Source organism: Anas platyrhynchos, chromosome 9, assembly GCF_047663525.1.
Source record: "Anas platyrhynchos isolate ZD024472 breed Pekin duck chromosome 9, IASCAAS_PekinDuck_T2T, whole genome shotgun sequence".
Lineage (NCBI taxonomy): Eukaryota > Metazoa > Chordata > Aves > Anseriformes > Anatidae > Anas > Anas platyrhynchos.
Genome location: NC_092595.1, coordinates 7,634,406 through 7,657,110, shown reverse-complemented (window position 1 = coordinate 7,657,110; position 22,705 = coordinate 7,634,406). Strand labels below are relative to the sequence as shown.

Genomic DNA, 22,705 nt, shown 5'->3' with positions numbered 1-22,705 from the left:
ATACAAATTATGAGTCTTCGCACAGTCAAAACTCATGCAGGAATTTCATAAATTCACCAGAGTCCATCCACTGTCATTCATATGTCCTTGTATTGCAGAGAGGTGTTTTCCATCTCAGCAGGTTATTGTTTAATGGGCTAATGCATATTTTCTAGATGGAATGGTGTTGTAGGAATTCTGTGGGGAGGCATGTTACTGGTGAAAACAAGACCACTTCCAAATGTTAAAAATGCCCTGCTTAGTCTCCTGGTGACAGAGAAGGCCAACTTCACCCACTGATTTGAAGGGAGTTACATCAGACCTTGCATACTTCAGCCCAGGAGCAATATATTACAATAATTGCTATGAATGAAATCACCTTGCTGCTTTATTTTTGTGCAATTTTTAAAACTAGAATATAATTTTGCCCCAAGAGAGTGACTACATTGATTTTTTTTTAATTTTAAGCCCAGAGCTATTTGTATATTTAATTACAATCTCTGACTCTCTAGCAATCTAAAATAAAGCACATGATATTGTACAAAAATGTTTTATTTGTTCAAATTGTGTACTCCAACAACACTCTGTGATCCTGAGATTTTTTGTTGTCAGCTGGTGAATGAGCAGCAAGAAAGCAGGCCACTTCTGAGCCCCTCCATTGATGACTTTCTCTGTGAAGCTAAACCAGAAGCTGTTGCAAGGCCTGTAACATCAAATACTGCAGGTAACCAAAATTCTGTACCATCCCTCACGAGAGAGAAATAATTTTAGTTTTATTTTAATTGTGGTACATTTTATCAAGTAATTTCTTTTAGTCTCTTGTAAACAAATACTATTTGCACAAAATTATAAACTGATATTAAATTGTAATTGTTTGATCTATTACTAGAAAAAAATATTGCTTATTACATTTCAGGGCAAATCTGATGTGATCCAAATCATATTTATTCCAGCAGATCTCTGAGCTTGAATTAAAGGGAACTTCAACAGGAAGTACATAGCAGATCGACAAATTCTCAATCTTCGTTTTTACAAAAATATAACTGATGGATAAGCCACATTCACTCTTGTTTTAACCAAACCCATTCTTTAGAAAGATGTGGATGTCTGAGAAAAAGGGAAGAGAGATCAAAACAGTTTATCCAGACTTGAGTTCAGAAACTTCAGTACTGAAAGGATCCAAGAAATTTCTTGTCTGATTTGTTTTGTGGTGAGATAGTAAAGCAGATAATTAAGAAGAAATCCTGAAAGCCTTCTGAATTAAGAAAAGTGTATTGTCCTTTGGATGTGTTTGTAGAAATTGGCAGTCTCCTATTCAGTGTTTGTGCAAAGGTAATCTAAGCATCTGAGTTGATTTACTGAGATACCATAAAATCAATAGTGCTACTATGTTCTGTTGCAGTCTCATAAAATGGTTTGTCTCGTTAGAAGTCATTTAATTAAAATCCATATACATCCAAATTATTAAAATAACTAAATGACTAATTAACAGCTGGGTGATTATCTTCACATCTAATTAATGTGTCTAAAGCAGTATGCGGTTTCTAGTAGCAAATCTGGAACACTGAATTAAATTAACAATTGTAAATAGTATTTTTTCCTTTGATACAGCTACAGATATTACAGGGATTAATATAAATGTTTTCAAGTTGTTTAAGATGGTGTTGAAAAAAATAAGTATCTTATGTCTGGGTAAGATCCTATATCTGCCTTGAATATGTTAGATTTGGGGCATTTTAATCAGATTTTTATTTATAAGTTTTTTATTTTGTGAAGACTGATGAAATCTGGTGATTTACCAAGATAGATAAAGCACAAGAGATAACATTAATATATATGTCAAAAACATTTCCCCTGTAAACTGAAAATGCAGAGGAGGGAGTTTTCCTGTCTTTTGTGTGAATTTCCAATATTATACTTCAAACAACTTATAAATGAGAAACTTGGACTGAAGCCTGGCTTATACAATGATATGGCTTTTAACAGAGCAAGCAATAGAATTTCTAATTATAGTTAATATTTATCTTGAAAAGGACAAACAGCAACAACAGTAGAAAAAAATGCTAACCATAATTATTCATTTTTGACCAAAAAAGTTGGCCAAATGTGGGGCGACTCAGATTTGTTTGCAGGAAGAAAATATTATGTTATTGTCTTTTGTGCTATACTCTTCTGCACCCTGTTTCATCCAGCACAGCAAAAATCTTTACTGTCATAATCTAAGGCCCTTTTTCAGTCATGCATAGATGCACAGCTCTCTCATTGTTAGGATCATATTCTTGGTGCTAGACCTTCCTTTGTTTGAAGCTTTTCTAGCACAACTGTACTTTCTCACCTTTTTTTTTTTAATATTTTCTGCATCACTGACAGACAGAGGCTTCAGAGAATAGCGGCATCTATTGCTTTTTGCCAAACTTTAACCATGGGCAAAGCAAAGGTATCTTGTTTTCTCCAGTTCCTTTCCTAATTTAGAAAGAATTTTTCATGTTAACTTCACAATTACATTTGTTTTGTCAATCAAAATGTTCTAATATGTGTGATGGAACCTGATTTTATATGCAATTCTTTTAAATTAATAACAGAAAATACATTTTAGACTACAGTTTTTAGTAGAACCTGAAAGAAGTCAAACTCTCACTGAATTTACAAGAACAAAACATCTAACTTCCCTCTGTAGTCTTTAAGCTTTGTCCAGACTCAAAGTACAAAGGTTAGAATATTTTTTACCTTATACCATGGCATTACAGAATTATCTAGGTTGGAAAAGACCTTCAAGATCACCAAATCCAACCATCAACCTGACCTACTGAGTCAGGTCACTAAACCGTGTCCTTTGTACCACAAATGGATTAATGGTTTAATGAGCAATGAATTAGATTAGACTCTGAATGTGACATGTTAGAGAAAACTGTCTATTCATCAGCTTTTTCCTTAATGGCATGTCACACAACAACCTAAGCAGCTGTTACCAGTATTTGCTAAGCATAAGATTAAGCCAAATCTAATCTAAAAACTCAATTGTACAGGGAACCTTCACAACATAAGAAAAACTGTGGACTAAGACCTAAGAGGATGTTTTGAAGATTTTCAGAGCAAAAGCCATTCCTGCAAATCAGGCTTTTTTAAACAACTGCATCCAGTTAAGCACCTGGGATCACTAGTCGTATCTGAGTATGCTGGTCGTCCTCTTTAGCAGGAAATACACATCTACTATAGCCAAATGAAAATACATTAACTTAATAATTATTTTTCCAATTAAACAAACAAACAAAACCCAACCAAATGTGAGTTATTTGAATTAACATTGAATTCTAACATTTTGTCTCTAAGTGTTATCAACAGGTTTGGATCTCTTGGATCTTAGTGAACCTGTCTTACAAACCCAAAACAAAGCAAAGAAATCAGAGAATCCATCAAGAGGTGAAGGCATAAAAGCTTCAACCCACAGAAAGAAGACAGACAATCCTGACCTTATCAATGTGGACACTGAGCAGAAAGTCCAGACTGTCAGAGTTTCAGACAAGTCTTCACTAGATTTAGGTAAGATTATAGCTATGATATCAGTGTTACATAGCCATGCTTAACACAAGTTTCTCCTCCTTACTGGCACAAAACAATGAGCAAGATCTGAATTTTCGTTGCACTGCACTTTAGCAGGGAGTGTAAACTTAACTTTGTGTAAACATTTTACCTTTATCATTATACGTATTGTTAGTAAGTGTGCAAATAAAGTTCTGAGTGGATTTTTCAAAAAGAAAAGTCAGGATCAGTAAAATGGTAGAAAAATCTGTAAGGCTATCATGAGAAACCAATAAAGGGCACAGATCAGAAACAGCGCACACTGGGTGTCCTTTTCAGATCTGCATATGTTAGAAATACACAATAATTTTTAAGTACTGTTTCACCTATGCATGCCAGAGAAAAAAAAGTTCTGGACAGAAGAGCTATATTTATACAGATTGAACAAAAAACCTGAATACAACTCAATATCCTGCCAAGCATGATCTATAGATGAGCTTTGAAAAAGGTGAATTTAATTTAGTTCCATCCAAACTAAATTACTTGCACCGCAACTGAGAAATTTGCAAGGTAAATGTAATTTATACCAAGGTAGCAAATTTTCCCTTCATCAACATAGAACTTCTTTTATATAACTTTATCATCAAACAGGAGCTGAATATCTCATTTTTGCAAGTCAAGTCCAACATATGAGTGAATCCAATTGGTTGCCTATACAGTTATTTGTAAATGGCAGTCACCAAAATAAGTTTTATTTATACAATATGAATACAATTAAGAAATTAAAATATATTCCTATCAGTATAATTTTATCAACAGATCTAAATTGCATGCAAACCAATAATTTTAAATCAAGATTTCCACTGGCATTCTGAACATGAATCTGCTTTTAGTGGCCTTAAAAATCATGATTTAGAAAAATGTTGCAAATTCAAATGTATTTTTACAGAATATAAGCTAGAAAGGTGCACAACATTTCTGTCTATTGGACCGTAATTAAAATAGTCTTCAGTGGCTTGGCTGCACAATTTCCTCTAAACTTGTATTTAACACAGGGGAATTAATTCAAGAAACAATGGTTTCTTTGATAGGTTCATATCTTTTGTTATCTTTCAGTTGATATTCAGACACAGCTAGAGAAATGGGATGACGTCAACTTTCACGGAGAGAGGAGCTGCAAAGTCCACCCTTCGGCAGAACGAACATCATCATCATCTAGAGCTCCATCAAAAGAGCTTTTATGGTACAAATTTTGCTTTTCTGAGAAAAATATTTCCAGTCTAGCTTTCTTAATTAACGATGACAAGTCATATTATTAAATCTGTTAGGATTACATTGAAAGTATGCAAGCAGACATTTTGGACAATGTATCATAAACAAATACACTATAAAATTACATTTTGTCAGCAATTTTTAATGTTGTGAAGAATAGCAGGTGCAGTTGCTAAATAGATAGTGGTGAAAATTCCACAGAGGGATGCAGTGATCCAAAAGACTACAGATGGGAGTAAAATTAGTAAAAAAAAAGATACTTTGCAGTGATTTGACAGTCACTAGATACCCAGTGTAATTTCTTTGCCATCAAGAGGGCAGAATTTCTGTGTGGAAGAGGCAAGAAAAAATATCTAAGCCAACTATTACCTCTTCCACGCAGTTCTACTAAAACTACAAAGGATGTAAAAGAGGGAAGAATTGGGCTTTGCATTTAGAACCAGGTCACGTAGATTAATTCTGCTGTCTTCTTGGTATGTAAGCAACACTGATTCGCTGTATTATGCACGACCATGATTATCATTTTCATACACTAGAAGCAGATTCATGACCAACTGATGCTCATCCAGTGTCTTAACCAGCCCTTTAGCTGAGTGTTTCATTAACTTAGAACTTTACAGAAGAGTTTCGCTCAGTTAACCTGATTTTAGCCTACAGGGCTTCATTTTCTAAGGAAGAAAATAGGATCTCGTGGCACAAACAGGCACATAAGCCAGGATGAAGTCTTGCAATGTGGTTGTTGATTCTTAGACACTGACTGCAGTTACATTCTTGTGTCATTGCCTAAACCTCATTTTGCATTTCTATGAAATGGAAGTGTAGTGTTACAGGCAAGGTCTCCATTCCATTATGCAAGTTTAATGCCCATATGTGCTTGGTGCTTTACTGGTGAATCAGGCCTGATTCTGTTTTGTTGCATTACTATTGTCTGCACAGAACTGAAAAATGGAATAGCAGGAACACCGAAAAGGGTCCAGGCACTTTTGATATCTCCAAGTTAAACAATTAAGTTAAAAGAGTTAACCTAATTAGTCTGTGTGAGCCTATGAACCTGAAATAGATAAGGCAGAGCATCTTAGTCTGCAGTGATGAATATGTAAATACATTATTTCTAGGTCCACAGAAAATAGATCACAGTCTGAGCTGACTAATGTCAAGAGTGCCTTGGACGCTGATTCAACATCAGAACTAGAACTTGCACCTGCAATACAGGTAAGAAGAATTGGTAGATTTAGTAACATTAAAAAGGCAGGTAGGAATTGTCTCATTGGCTAACTGTTCACATGCTGAAAGAACTATTTAAGGGAAATTTTCAGGATCATCAGTTAAAAGCCTCATACAGCTGAATCTTCACACAGCTTCCAAATTAGTATATTACAAAATTAGCATAACTGTCAGCATATCAAACATTCAGAGTTTAACACTGCAGTGAACTGTGTGACCTTCCTGTACAAAAACACATCAAACTATAATTTACAGCAGTATCTTCTTTCCCTTCCTCCAGTTCTGAAAATCAAACTTCTTATGGTTCTCTGTTCCTGTCATATAGCTTTTCTCAAGGTCTCTTGGTCAACCAGGAATATCCAGAATTGGGAAGTGGCAAAGGAATACAGGAAAGAACCATTAGGCCAACATTCATTAGTAGTTTATCTCCACATGTGGGAAAACAGTGTGTTCACAGGACTTTTTCTGCCAGAAAATGAACTCCAGTAAGGAGGGCTCTGGGGTGCAGGTCTGTAGATTTGCCCAGTTCCACTGGCATACAGTATATTGAACAGGTCCTTATGGAAATTACTTAAAGACGTATGGCATTATATGTGTGTATATGCATATATATGTACAAATATACATTTATATATGCATTCATATAGTGCAGATTGCTTATACACCTTATTTCCAGTTTTTTATTTCTTAACTGAAAGTTTTCAAGTTCAGCCAATGCTACTGGCAGGGGTGAGAGCAAGTTGTTTGGTGGATTCACTTATAGTTGAAAGCAATTTTTCTCTCAATTTTTCTACAGCTATATTTAAGCCTGCACTTCAAAACCTTTCTGTTAGATGTAATATCTGGAAATTAATGAAAATTAATAGTCCCATTTGAAAATGGAAAAATGAGACACCAAAATGACAAATGTCCTTTTTGGAGATCATGCACCACTTTTTGCAGAAAACAGAAATAGAACCTAGTTATCAAGACTCATTTCTATGTTTTCATTAGGGGAAAAAGAGAAAAAGTCTCCTTTGCTTTCCTGCCATTTCTACATTACAAACAGGATTTTTTTTTCAATTTTTATTTTTCCCATGGAAAGTTTAACTAGTTCTAATGCACGATCTTTTTTTTCATTCTGTACAATACTTATACATCTTAGTAATGGAAAAGATCTGTTGCATAATATCCACTTTAGATGGACAGCATCTTTTCACATGCTTTGTCCATCTTTTCTTCAAGTACCCCTAACCACTTTTTAGGAGGCTGTTCCTCAGCCTAATAGATCTAAACGCCATCTTTATGTTTAACCTAGATGTGTTTAAATCAAGTAGACAGTTACAGATTTTAATTCTGTGGCTTTCTGTAAAAACAGTTGCAAATACAGCACCTCTAGTTTATATTGTCTATTTCCAATTCTACTAGAATAACCGCAGAAGCAAAAATTCACATTTTTAATTCAGTACAGATTCAATCCTTTGAGTCTCCATGCTATTTTATAAAATGGATGGTATTTCAAAATTTTAAAAATCTTAAATTGAATCAGCCAACTTGAAAGAGAAGCAGAGTAAGATTCTTATCTGATGCTCTGGTATATTTCATGTTTTGTTTTGCTTTCTCATAAGCTCCTTTTTTTCAAACTCATGATCCACTCAGGTTGACCTGGTAGTTAATAGTGCTTCATCCTGCTTATACTTGGACTGTCAAAGTTGTCAGTTCCTAACAACCAGGCTCATCTGTCTTGACAGAGTTCTTAATCTGCTTGTAAAAGAAATCATACTAGTAGTGCTTTTATCAAAGCATATGTTTACCATTCTTTGTCCTCTATAGATCTTGTCAATCTCATTTAAGGGTAACCTTTGCATATGCAACAGATTTTGTCATACCCTAAAGATTTCATCTTGTCAAACTTGCTGCAGTTAGCCATCAGCAGTTGCTGAGACAATTGCCTTTATCACTCATCTTTGACATTAGATTTAGTTCCTCAAAGTGAAATACTAAGCAACTAGGTTACATTTTCTTTAAAATTATACAATCTCCTTAACAAAATCCTGTGTTTACCAGTGCTTATGTCATACAAAATCACAAAGACAAGCTTTGAATTAATAAGAATCATAGAATGAGGAAGAAATGTCTCTGAATGTTGGAAAGGGCAATAGCATGGTAGCTGTCACTGGATGTGGCCAACTTCCTTCTTAGTATTCTGCTCACATCATATGTTTCCTATTAGTAACTCTTAAGCTGTATTGGCCCAAGTATCTTTGTTCATTCTTTTATCAGCCATACCAGAAAGTTCCTTGTTACGGTTTTATTGGTACAACATATCCTATAGTGATGGGTTTTTTTGAAGGTTTATTTTCTCTCTAACAGTTACAAACTACAGAGGGAGATAATATGTTAAAATGTATATGCATAAACTCTGCTTATGTTTTAACTCTCAAAATACAATTTAAAACTTGGGCCTCATTGCTCACTCAGAATCCATACACAAGAAACCTCGACATACTACAAACTATACCTAATTTTACTATCTCTACGCTTAGACCAAGGTGTATCTCAAAGCCTGTAAATCTTAGAAATGTGCAGTTTTGGGCAGCAATTTTTAGAATGCGTGATTTATTCCCTTCTTCTCCCAGATACATATGGTAAGACAAATGGCCTGTCTCTTTTTGGATGTGCCAGTTACTCTAATAAAATTAAGTTACAAGGGACAGATTTAGCTCATTATTTGAAGACCTGCTGAAAAGTTAAGACTATAATTTAAGCCTCTCACCAACAGTTAAGGTCCAATAGCACATAAGCAGACTACAGGTGCAGGAAACCGCGCAAATGTATTGGAATGGAAGATTTTGTTCCTGAAGACAGCAGCCAGTGATCAACTACAACACCTCCGCTGTAGAGCGGTGAGCATATCAAACCACAGTGTATGCAGGCTCTCCGTGCCTCAGACATACCCATTCCACCCCGACCCATACTACACCTTGGGCTCCCCTTTAGGGTCGCAGCTGCAGAGTCCCAGTCCATCACCAGCTGGAGAGCTGAAGTTCTCCAGTGCTGGCACTCCATTTCCATCCCTTCTCTTCCTGCGCTAGCAAAAGGCAGCATGTGTGTTACACATGGGGTTTTTCATTTCTGGATATCACAACTCAGAATATGACTCTGCATTGTCTATATGCAAATTTAGCTTATATGGGTTTTGTTAATTACTTCTTTTTTCCCCTCTGATTGAGAGCAGATGTGCATTTAATGGAGGAGAAGGTGTATTTCTGTGGGGATTATGCAGGGAGAATGTGTATGCTGTGATATGAGGCAGAGGAGGGAACTTCTGTACTTCTTTCTTATCCTCTTTCTCCTCAGCTCTCTAACTGCATCAACAAACTCTCTCCCCTTCTCCAGTACTAGTCAGTCTAAACATCATGATTTATGGTATTGTCCTTGACCTAAGGCAATTACAGTCACTAGAAGCAAAAGGTGCAAAAGCTGATGTAGTTAAACATTTTGCAAGAGTCAACTCATAAATAGTGAAAAGGCTAGGAACATAATTAATGTTTATCAACACACTTTTGTGTCAAGAAAAAACAGATATTTTTTTCTTTGATCAGATTACAGGTTGGGTTGATAAGCATTGCTGTGTGATACTCAGCAAGATGTTTGATTTAGTGTACTATATTCTGATTTAAAAATTAGTACCATGCAAAATGAATAAAGCAGCTGTTAAACAGATTAAGGCTAGCTAACAAGTTCTCAGAACCAGTAGTTATTTACTAGGAATTGTAATAAGGGGGGATTCTTCTGAGATTACAAAGAGAAATCATGATCTTCAATATTATTGATCTGAAAATAAATATGCAAGTCATTGGTGGTGAAATTTGCATATAATGCAACAGTGGACCGAATAAAATGTAAACAAGGGAGTCATGAAAATGAGCTGGTGACCGACACCTATATAAATAAGTATTACAATACAGTCGCTTGAAAACTCATATATTACAGAATGAGAATGCAGGCTCTACTTACAACGCTATGTTGGAAGGCAATTCTGAAAAGGATCTATAGCTCTGAGTGTACGAACGTGTCACTGTGAGTGCTCCCCATGCAGTACTCTGACAAGAAAACCATAGAAAAGCAGGCATAATTAGTGAGAGATAGAACACTTGCTCTCTGCATAAAGAAACAGGAAGTCAGGTATTGGACCATAGTATTCACTGTTGTTGTCTCTATGGCTATACATTAAAGCTATAGTAAATTAAAGAGGGAGAGTAAAAGTGCCACAAAAAGGTTGAAATCTGAATAAAATGCCTCATAACGAGCTAAGTTAAGATCTTAATCTCTTTATAACATTTAAAAGATAATTAAAACCAGATTAAAGTAATGGGTATCTTTCCACAGAGAAAATAAGGGGTACTAAAAAGTGCTTCACACTACTGGAGAAAGGATAAGAAGTAATAGCTGGAAACAGAAATTAAAAGTAATGAGACAAACAAAGAGGTCAATTAAACAAATTTCCAAACATAGTGATAGGTTTAAGGTCTCTTGATAACTTTTAATTAAAAACCCAAGCACATTCCTCATATATTCCAGACAATTCCATTTACCGTCTGTAGAACATCACTTTCATCTTATGGATGTCCAAGTGACAAAAGAAAACCTAGAAATAAACAGACAATTTGAACCAGTTATCTCTTCTGCCCTAAATTCTGTTAATCAGTAAAATAACTGAAGGAACAAAACAGAAACTTTAGGGCCAGACTGACAAAAGTGTGTCGCTTTTCTAGTTAAAAAGGCATGAGTATACACAGGCAGACAGACATGTCTGACCCTGCTTTGCGCATTGTATGAACGCACAGGAATGTTATTGCATGTTTCATTACAAGAAAGCAAATTCCACACTTGCAGATACAGCCCAATGAGCCTGAAGTGAGCAAAGTTAGTCTTTTAGTAATGTGTCATATTGCAATTGAATATTATAAGTACAGTCATCAGAAACATAATCATGTAAATTAATGCAATTGGGACCATGGTCAGGCAAATGGCTAATGAGTTCAACCTCTGACAAACACAAGAGAAGGGATTAGCAGTCAGAGCTCTGTTTAGCAAGATTAGGCCACTTTGTGATTTTCTATGCCATCACTGAATACTGTTTGTTTTTGTATTGTGCCTTTTGTGCAAAAAGCATTAATAATGTTTTTTAGCAAGAGAATAGAGCGAAACTTGTTATGGACTTCCAATGGGATTGACTGATAGTAAGGTGTAGAAGGGAGCACTACTACTGGTTGTAAAATGGATTTATCCCTTCCAAACCTGTCTCTCTAATGTGATCCCAAAGCAGAATCTGAAAGAAAAACACAAAATATACAGGCAAAATGAGAGGCTTTCTTCTTGGAACATAGTGAGTGGAATGCATTGCCACAGTCATAATACAGGACAAGGAACAATTAAAGTAAAAGTCTTAACAAAAGAGCCATCTATTCCCTTTTTAGCCCAGTCCTTTCATTGTCTTTTCTTGGCTGTCTCTTTATCTTTCACACATCTTAAGTAATAAGAAAACTCAAGAAAGATAAGTTATTCTGCTTCTGATGAGGAATGATCTTTCTACAGTGCATGCGAATTCAGAGGAATTCATGCAGGGACACAATTCGTTTTGCCCGAGAAAAAGGCCATTTTGGGCTTCAGGCAGTTAAGGAAATAACTCAGAAATTTGGCAGAGAGTATATCATCCTATTCTGAGTTATTCTTTTATTTTTTAGGCACGATCAGCTAAGGAGCAACGTTGGGGAGGGCCTCTTCTCTCTAGAAATCACTCCTTGGAAGAAGAATTTGAAAGAGCAAAGGCAGCTGTTGAGGTATTATTTCATTTACTGTTCTCATTTTCATCTGATGTTCTATGGATTTTGTATTCATTTTGCAGCACAAGTAGAGGAGAAAGTTGGAAGTGGATTATTCACAGCAGAGAAAAGATATGGTTCCTGGAGTTACTCATTTAAGATATCAGTTTCTCTCTTAACAAAAAATACAACCTTAGATCTAAATGGACATGAGCCAGAACCAACTTTTCAAAATTGATTTTGTCTTACTCTAGCATGTGGGTCAAGAAAAATTCCCCATAATACAAGTATTTCAAAAATGAAGGTATATGAGTGAAAACTATTTTTTCCCCAGCAACTGAGTGTGTGCAATCAGTTTTTTCAGCTCAGACACAAACCAATTCTCCACATTGAAATTGGAATTCAGAATCATTGATAAAGAGAATGATTACTTGCTGTAATGGATGAGTAACTGCACATACAGCCATAACCAGTGCATTTTTATAATTAGAATTATAATAGAATTATAGATAGAACATTAAACATCAGAGTATTCTCTTCTCCTGATAAAGGAATTTAGTTTGAAAAGGTGAAGGTATTCAAATAGTTCTCCTATCTACTGTTTTTTTTTCATTAACTTCTACTTTTCTAACATGAAAAATGTCTCAAGCGTTGTCCTATACCACCACTTCCAACTGAAATCCTGCACCAGTCTTAAGACAAGGTGGCATACAGGTTTTTTAACAGAATCCATTAAAAAATAAGGTACAATTGTAAATTCTGAGCATCATATCTTCTCAAAGGTTTAGTCATGACTGTTTAAAATCCCCTTGCCACAAACAGCCATGACAGCTGCATTCCACTGAGGGATTTTTCCCACTGAAGGAAATTTTTCATGATATGATAAGGTAACAGTACATGGCTTCACAGGATCTTAATGCATGGAAAATATCATCTCAGTTTATAAGGTTAAAATGGGCACAATCAGTAAATTAGCTGTTTTATAAACTACAGACTGAATGTATAGCTTATATATTTGTATTCTCTAAGTGCCTTTTTTCCTGACCAATTAGATTAACAACTTTAAATAACTGTTGGTGATGAATATGTTTTTTTGGTTTTTTGTTTGTTTGTTTGTTTTTGATGTTGCACATCATACACACTTGTTCCTGGCAGGAAATGAGAGACTTGCTTTCAGGTCACCAAAATTTTCTAAATGTTCCTAATTGTACTGCAATGTGATCCCTGAGGTGGGACATGTGCAGTAATCTGTGGTTGAGACACAGGGAATCTGATGGTGAACATCTCTGCATTACAGTTAGTGGTTAAGCAAATGGTGTCAGTCTGCAGTTCCCAGAAATCATGTGTGATGGGGAGTTCTTAGACAGATTAACAGACTCTACTGAATTACTTTGCAGAATAAAATAAGGAAGAGAATGTATTGTAAAAAGAGCCTGCACATTAAAAGGTCATTCTGAGGCAACAAAGATTATTAAAATGCTTTAATGTAGTCTTGCAAACAGCTATTAAAAAGATTCTAATTAAACGTTTCCCTAACTATGTAACTGGAAGTCTAAGTAATTCCTTCTGATTAAAATAGAAATTTAGACCAGGTAGTTAAAATAGAAAGGATTCCTCAAGATCTTACAGAGTAGTTATTTTCATTTGCATCTGAAAAGCATTGAATTTTCATCCAACAAAAATGAAGTGGTAAGAAAGTTAAGGTGATTGAAATAAATTGAAATAAATTGCAGGCCATCTCAGAAAGATTAGTGCTTTCTTAAACAGAGAATAGATAAAAAAAAATCCGTCTTTTAGGCTTTGGATGTTTCTGTAATATTCTTCAACTGGGAAAGCTCCGAGTGGTAACATTAGCCAAAAAACTGATCAAGAAAAGGAAGTGAATCTGAGGTTCTCCGTTGCCTGCTTTGAAAGGAATTAATTAAAAAATCAGTAAATGAAGACACCAAAGTTTATCCTCCACCCAATATTCACTTTAGAGCTTTGGGAATGGTCTTAAGATGTCAAACTCTCAGATTAATGAAAATCTGTGAGGTAATTCTTTCTTAAGTAGGTTTAAAGATGTCTGTGTCATTGGGGATTCCTTAAAGAATAAAGAGGTAAGTAAATTAGCTTTTTTACTACAGAGGATCTAGATTCACTTGCGCTGATTGGGTCCTTGCAGACTTGCCTACCTTTTCTGTCATTCTGGAAACTGGATTTGATTTTTTCCTTATCCCTTTACTATACACTTGAGGGAAGCACAAATAGCCTAACATCATGATTTCCAAGTGCCATACCAAACATGGTCTAAAATATTTTTTCTAGTAATTAGATGGGGGTTTTTTTGTTTGTTTGTTTGTTTGTTTTTTACCAACAGTCAGTACTTTTGAATTTAAAAATATATAAATAAATAAAATGCTAGCATAGAACTCAGATCTATCCTGTATCTATATTCTGTTAATATGATTGTTTTATCCTGCACCATCCTGTTGATGGTGAGTTAGAATTAAAAAACATGAAACCAAGAAAGTGCAAAAACTTCCAACAGAGAAATGTCTCAGACACAGAAAAAAAGCAATTTTAATATTTTCTTATGCCACATTTCCCTGGTGTAGATATTAAATTGCAGATGCCACACTGTTTTGTGAGCTTACAGAAAAGAAATTTTAAACTGTCCTTCTCAGCATCATTTTATTTGCAACATGAGCCTTCACTGTATAATAAATATACTGTTATGAAGCATCAGAACATATTACTGCTAAATTTTGTGACAACAAAGTTTTTGTTAGTAGTAATTAGTAAGTGCACAAATTTAACATATTTATGCAGTAATTCATTGGAAGAACAACCACAACAGCTTTATTTTTTAAGCATTGGTCAACAAGAAACATTGCAAACTGAGTTTTAGCAGTATGGGACAGGCAAAATTCCAATCAAAAAGTGATGAAAACCAGTAAATTTAAAAATTAGTCATCAATATTCTGAAAATCCACCCCCATTCCCACCATTGTATCACAGGAAGTAAAGAACCTGAAGAAATGTTGTCTCCCACTGAGACACTGCTTCAGCATATTTTAAAATACTAAGGGTAAAAACAGCCTCTTTGACAAAATGCAGAATATTCTGCAGGGAAGGAGTCAGATGGTATGAAACGTTTTTCCTGGTTGTCATTTCACTCAAAGGCTGCAGATGATCTGAGAACATGTTAAACGTGTTCAACTGCTCTGAAAACTTTTGATATGTCCAAAGCAATTTGCCAGCGTTAAGGTAGGAAAAACATTGAAATGAAATAATTGGCACCAGTCACATAGCAAATAGAGTTAAAATTAGATTTAGGAGTCTTGATCCAGAGCCAGATTTTCAGAAGCATTCAATATTAATTTAGCCCTCCTGCTACTGAAGTCAATGGAAAAACTGCCGCTAATGACACCTGAAATAGCCTTAGGCCTTTAATAAAGACCATGCAATATTTATGCTCCTCTTCTTCAAGGACATTAAACTGCTCTGCTATTGACATTGTTATTTGCCATGGCAATATTATGGCATTTTATCAGGTGCCACGACTGAGAGTGATCCAGTTCCTCAGCGCAGTTTTGCTGTAGTGGTTTCAGAACCCGCACGTACTGATGTGTTTAGGAAGCCGTAGCTGCTGCAGGAGTTCTGAAATGGAAGGGAACTCACAGTCCTGCTGTCCCTCCTCATCAGTCCCTGCACTGTACAACCGTACAGTACCTGGCTCCAGACTTTCCCAGCAGGTCCTGTCCTTTCAGATGGCTGGACCCTTAGTATCTGGGCTTTTACATCTCATACCTTTAGAAAACTGAAGTATGGACACAGTCCCGTTTGGGTCAGTATTGTAGAACACAGTTACTTCTCTACTAAGTTAGTCTTATAAAACTCTCGGAGACTTTCCAGAGAAAGTATGTATCTTACTCCTTTCTCCCTATATTCCTTTCTTCCAAATGTCTCCATTAAGACTACCACCTGTACAGGTGGGGATAAGCTTATGTCTGAACTAATGAAAAGTGTTCTTGTGAAACCCACACAGGAATAATAGATGACAAGAAGAGTTGCTTAAGATATCTCAACACTACCTGGTGTTATGTAATAATTAAAATAGTCTTTAATATACATTGATTTAAGGGAAAAACATTCTGTTAATCCCCTTGAACTCTGGAAGGCTGATAAGAGAAACATCATGTCACTTTCAATGTATTAATATATAATATCTTAAAATCATATATATATGTATTAAGATATATCTATTATATCCTAATAATATCCATATTAATATCTTGCAGTCGTAGGGTTGCTCTCCCACCACACCCTAGGAGTGGAATTCAGGCAACTGAACTCTCCTAGACTTTGGTTTCTGAGGGTTTATCGTGACATGAAGAGGAAAATCAAAATCATAAGAACTACTATTCCGGTCAAGGCAAGGCTACCTTCCCTCCCCAACAGCCACATGAAAGACTTAAATCCAGTTTGCCCAAACATGCAAATGACTAGTTATAGCTGCAAAATAACAGTTCGGTCCTGACCCCTGTCCAAGTAGTATGTGATGAGATAAGAGAGCTAATAGCTTAACTGGACTTCCCAATACATTTTTCCTCTATTTTTGATTCACTATAGATAAACATTAATCATGGTTATTTGAATGCATGGTAATTCATTGGCCTTTTAAGTACAGTGTGCATAAAGTGAGCTTCTGTGTGAATTAGAAATATGCAACTAAGCAGCAGAATTTGAATATGAATTTAAGACCTAAAAACACTGTGTTCTTACATATGAAGCAGAAATGTGATTTGATACGTTTCCAAGTCAGTGGGTCATATAAATGATTTTTGTGGGAAAAAATGCAAGAAAAAAAATCTAATGTAGGCATAATGTACATATATATTATTAGTTCTATAACTTAATCTGTTTTAAAAGGTATTACTAATTACTGTTCTATAGTTATATTAGTATCAATCTATAGAAAAGGGAAATTTCCAATCCTTTACCTCATCCTGAATCTCCAAATTACTTCTAGTAAAAACACGGTCAAGTAGTTTTCTTCTTCAATGCAGCACAGATTTGCACTGAAAGCAAAATAGACCATGGAGATATTTGTTGAACAGGATAGTTGAAGGGATTCAAGTGCTTCTGCTCATGGCTGATAAAAAGGAAGAGATCTGAATCATTATCCTGGCCTTTTCAATCCCTAAATGGACATTTCAGCACAATCTCACAACTATTTAAAAGGCTGTATTTCCTTCAAATTTGGAATGAAAGCAAATTTTGAATCCTCAGAAGTTGTTGTGTAACAGAGTTGTCACCTTCAGTTTGCTTCTATTAAAAAGAGTGTAATCTCTCCAGGCGTGAATGATTCACACTCATTTCCTAGTCCACAGAGGAACATAGCAGGTATCTTCACAGATCCTGCCATTGCATAATTCATGCAAGTCTGAGTCTCCTGGATATCAGGAGGCAGATGACACAGGAAGAGTCAAAGGGAAATGCCTGTCAGGTTTCTAGACAGGGAATGCACCTTGCCATTTGCAAACAGCCTTGTGATTTATAGTAATTGCACCTGTTGATAGTGGTTGCAAGCCCTCCTAACCCTTCATATCTCATCTCAAATGCTCTCACTGCTGACTCATTCTAGATCAGTTAATAGTCTGTGTTTTCCTTTTTCCAAGCACCTAAGAAGGAGGCCTGTGGCAAGTAATGCAATCACAGACTCAGAGTTTGCAAATCTTGCCTGGCTGTGGAGCAGTAACAAAGAGCAATTGATCTTGCAATAATAATTTGGACAAAACTACCTGGACGAGTTTCTAACAACTTTAAATAATTTTGTTTAGTACCTCACTCTCAAGTAGGTCTGTCTATATCTCAGTAGAGTTATTTGTGCTATTCTCTTTGACATAAACAAACTATGAAACTGCACCCTCAGTAGTGCTGGTTCACTGAAACACTGGCCATGCCCTTAATGAACTGGAGAACTTTGCAAAGGCTTGCGGTGTTTAGCACATATTCTGCTACGGGACTGCATTTCAGGGCTATGACTAACATGCAGCAGCAGAAAAAATAGCACCTTATCTTGGATTCCCCCCTCTTTTTTTTGTCCTGTTTCAGTTTCTTCACATCAATTTCTAGCAAACACGCTGGTTCCTTCATTCTGGTTGTTACCCATCCTAAACCTCATTGATTTTTCATCATTTCTATTTCTCTGTTATGTTTTCCCCTCTTGACTTTCAGCTAAATCTTAGCCTTACTGTACAATTTTATAAGCTCTTACAGATTCCTTTCACCAGCGCAGGATGTGTTGGGATTCCTCCATTATGTCAAAAGACATTTAATTTGAATTCTCTTGTGCAAACACTCTCCGTCTAAGCTTTGTCATTACTCTTTTATGAAGTAGAAAATGCTGAATCTATCAAAGTAGTATGCTTGTTCTGTTTTAAAATGGTTTATCTATTGTTATGCTTTAACGTGTATGCATAGGGTTGGTTTTGTTTTGTTTTGTTTGTGGGTTTGCATGTAGTTTTTTGGGGGCAGTATTCATTTCATTCAAATTGTATGTAACAATTTGCTGTTAGCATCAGTGCGATGTAGTGTAAGCTGCTGCAAATCCTGCTCCAAATAGAACATATGCTGCCTCTGAGATAAAGAGATTTCTGTTGAAGAAACGCATTCCAATATAGGAGATTAAATTTAATTATATGGAATTCCAAATTTGTACTGTAGTATTTTGGTCAGTATGATTATTAATAGAACAAATCCTGCTCAGCAAAATTGCCAGACTCAGGCCACTGGTAGAAAGAAATTAAAAGCTTACCATTTTATTTTAGAGTTTTGTTGCTCATTTTGTTCTTTTTTTTTTTTTTTTTTTTCTTCCAGTCAGACACAGAGTTTTGGGATAAAATGCAAGCAGAATGGGAAGAAATGGCTCGCAGGAACTGGATTTCGGAGAACCAGGAAGCACCGGGGCAAGTCACCATCTCAACCATTGAGAAGGTAACACAAAGTTTTTAATACAGCACATCCTTCCTGTGAAATTTTTAGATGAGCTTCAGCTGTTCAAGGGAACCCAGGAAAACTCTTCGAAGATAAGGAAGCTAATTTTACCCTAAAGAGCTCATCCTCTTTAAAGTGTCTGAGTAGAGTAGATTTGGAAGACTACTGTAGTGAGAACACACTTAGACATGCACGCTGTGTGAATTCAGCCAAATGGATCACAAAGCAAACTGCTGGATTCTGGGCACTTTGAAGACAGGTGCTTAAGGAAGAGCAACAAATACTAAGAAAATCTGGGCTGACACTTTCAGAGAATAAGAATGACATGTTCTGTCTCTCTTCTTCACTCCCTCCATATTGCATGCTTTACTTTTGATTATGTTATGTAGCATACACACTTCACACTGCAATGGCAAAGGGATAAAAATGCAAAATCTAAAAAAAAAAATAATCCTAAAATAGATGGTTGAAACACCATTCTATATCTTGAAGGTTAATTGAAGATTTCAGGGTAGTAACTGAACAGAGATCAGGTTACAGTCACCACAGGGAGTCAACCACTTGACGTGTGCTTTTAACCATCAAATTGGATGTCCTGGGCTCATGTGAGGTTCAGTTCCGCTGTTACTGCAGTCAGTGTGAGCTTGGACATTATCTTTGATGGAGAGTCCAACATGAGTATCAGTAAGAATAACTTCAGAGCTAAAATAAATATACAGAGAGCACAATATAAATTCCCAGTGGTGGTTAGGTTTTTTGTTTCTTTGTTTGTTTTTGTTTTGCAATTCTTGTAATTTAAATTTCACAGAGTAGCTCATACTTTTTTTCATAGAACAAAGGATGTTTACATCCATTTGGAAAATTGTGAATCGTTTAATTTTACAGTTGCTATTCCTTACTGCAGTACTTCATCATGGGTCCCTTAACTCTCTTCTCCAGGGATATTATTTTCATACAGAAAACCCCTTCAAAGACTGGCCAGGTGCTTTTGAGGAAGGACTGAAAAAAATGAAAGAAGGTGACCTGCCAGTTACAATCTTGTACCTGGAGGCTGCTATTCTGCAAGAACCAAATGATGCAGAGGTATTCACTCTTGTGCCTTTTGTTGACAAAGGAAAAGGGGACACCCTTTAGCATGCAAAGATGGAATGGTTTCATGGCTCAAACCTTTTCTAGTCATGACTGACTGAAACAGATTGAACAATAATGGTTTTGGAATAGCATATGCCTTGAAATAGATAAAGGTGAGCTCTTCATAAAACGAGAATCTAATCTTGAAATTATAGAATTTCCAAGTTGTCATTTAAAAGCATTGGAAGAGACAATATTTCAAACTTTTCATTTTTTTTCCTGATGTTTTCAAACTATTAAACATTGCTATTGAAAAAGCCATTGAGTGATTGAACAAGAATGTTGACAAAAACTTTAAAGTTATATCAATTTCTACAATATTGATTTTTTCAATGGGTATATATTTAAAGTCTGTTTTCTGTGAAACCTGAAAAATATTAACAATAATTACAATGTAAGTATCTAGGTTTCCTTGAATCTCTTGCTACGGTAAAATAAGCAGCAGTATTTCAAAAAGCCCAGACCTTCTGGAATCCTTTAGTCCTATACAACTTCATAGTTATTCTTCACTGTTTTCCATAGAAGTCTAGTTATATTTAAAATATACAGTAACTCACATTTGAGAAAACATCATGTGATTATGCACTGACAGAATACCTTTGCACTGATTGATTATAAAAATTAACAGGCCCAAAGATATTCAAAACTGCATTGATTTGTTCTGTTGGTATGTTCACCGTAGAAAAATCTGTAATTAGAACAGATCTATTTTTATTTACTTCCCTGCTGAACAGTGATACTAATTGTAACTCTGCTTGTGCTTGGGTATATATAACAAAATAATACAGTGATGATTATTTTTGCAGGCCTGGCAGTTCCTGGGTATAACACAGGCAGAGAATGAAAATGAGCAGGCAGCCATTGTCGCCCTCCAAAGGTAGATGAAGATAATTGCTAAGTAAGGGGTTTAATGAGTATTAGGTACTGGAGATGTAGGTATACTTAACCTCATACTTGTAACATTAAGCATTTATTTAACTAAGTAAAGCATTGACATAGGTACAGAAATCTTCACAATAACTTCAGAGTGATTAATATTTCTGTTAAATGAAATAAGTACAACATTTAATCTAGTAATGTAATTAGTTGCTCAGAAGAAAAATTATGTGGCCTGATAAACATGAATTAGGCATAATGCAAATAAAGCCTCTTTTTGATACTGTAGCCACTTGGCATATTTTTTTCATCTGTCCTTTAATGAAGCAGTTTTCTTAATTGGAATGAGCACCCTCCAGCAGCTGAATTCTAACCTGAGAACATTTATGGTTGATAGAGATATAAAGATGATCTTATGCTTGTATGTAAAACATCAGTTCCAAAATATCAGCATTAGTATTACCTTTCTCTAGTGGGTTTTCATGTCTCCACTTGAAACAAGTACCCTCTCCAAATTCAATGCATTAGCAATGTTAACCATCAAGTCACTTCACCTAAGGATACTCTAACTCATTTATCTGTAACTTAGTGTATCACCTGATAGTGAAACCAAGGGATTGCCTGATTGATGGCTTTCCCATTCCCACAGATTTAAAACAATAACATTCAAACAATAGACCAGATTCTGTTTTCATTTCATTATATATATAGCTGTAGAAAGATTACTCAAGTTGACCGGCTCTAGCATTATCAAAGAATTACTGTGAATTCAACGTCAGTGTCAAGATTCATAGGAGAGAGATTTCTGTCTTCAAAATACTTTTTTTATATATCTGAAAATCATATTAAACTGTTTCCTTGAATTTACATGAAGCTTCTTTTTATTTACTAGACAGTTAATATAAAATGAGTCTACCCCATCAGAGTACTCATAACCAAAAGATTGAAAACATAACCTATATATATATGTTTATATGCATACACTTGTGTGTATGCACAGACATATGCATGCATATGTGTGTGTATACACGTGCATAATGCTCATAATGAAAGTATTATTGGTTAGATCTTATTTGTGTGAGTGATTGATTATTTTTTTACACAGGCTGTTGTGAAAGAATTCAAGAATTGTGTTTGGCTAAAAAAAAAATCAAAATATTTTTATTTTCTGCCCAGGTGCTTGGAACTACAGCCAAACAACCTAAAAGCTCTGATGGCACTAGCTGTAAGTTATACCAACACTGGCCATCAACAAGAAGCTTATCAAGCTCTAAGAAACTGGATAAAGCAAAATCCAAAATACAAGTATATAGCAAAAAGCAAAAAAGGGTCCCCAGCACTTACCAGGAGAATGTCAAAAACATCAGAAGAAAGGTAAATGCAGCACAAATCCTGATGGCGGAAATGTAATGACCACTACAAATGATGGTGCATTCAAAAAAAATGTCCATTAGTTGGCAGCCCTTCAACATGTTTTCATGAGCCCAATAAATATCTCTGAATTGTGAAATGCATCATAAAGTCATTAAAGGCTTAAATATCATTTATAGAACCAAAACACTAGGGCTATCTCACTGCGTGTCATTTGGAAGACAGGCCTTATGTTTTACCCTTATCACTTACAAGCCTTGGGTTGACAAGATAATTTAGTATAAGCAAAAGTAAAATATGCAAGTTCTGCTTAATTGCTAAGTGCATTATTCTGCTGTGGCCTCATCACCCACTGTTGTCAGTGTGAAGGCTTTATGAAGCCTACAGTGGGTATAGAAGTCTTTAATTATGGCTCTACAGGGGTCTTGGGTAGTTAGTCGATCTACACCTCTTAAGAATGATTACTATTTTTCCAGTCTAGAACTCTTTTACTGCTGAGAAACCCATCCTATTTTAATAGCTTTGGTAAGCCTTCATGTTTTCTT

At 35.5% G+C, this 22,705-nt stretch overlaps 1 protein-coding gene across 2 annotated transcripts in view; it reads left to right on the top strand.

Annotated features, from left to right (window-relative positions):
• PEX5L (peroxisomal biogenesis factor 5 like) overlaps positions 1–22,705 on the top strand; it is a 107,295-nt gene that overhangs the window by 76,062 nt on the left and 8,528 nt on the right. For both annotated transcript variants that reach the window (XM_021275771.4, XM_027464516.3), the window contains 9 exons: positions 592–703; positions 3,310–3,519; positions 4,615–4,741; positions 5,886–5,982; positions 11,724–11,819; positions 18,666–18,782; positions 19,722–19,865; positions 20,720–20,790; positions 21,966–22,163. In XM_021275771.4, coding sequence (XP_021131446.1) covers positions 592–703; positions 3,310–3,519; positions 4,615–4,741; positions 5,886–5,982; positions 11,724–11,819; positions 18,666–18,782; positions 19,722–19,865; positions 20,720–20,790; positions 21,966–22,163 — 1,172 coding nt within the window. The remainder of the gene's footprint in view (positions 1–591; positions 704–3,309; positions 3,520–4,614; positions 4,742–5,885; positions 5,983–11,723; positions 11,820–18,665; positions 18,783–19,721; positions 19,866–20,719; positions 20,791–21,965; positions 22,164–22,705) is intronic.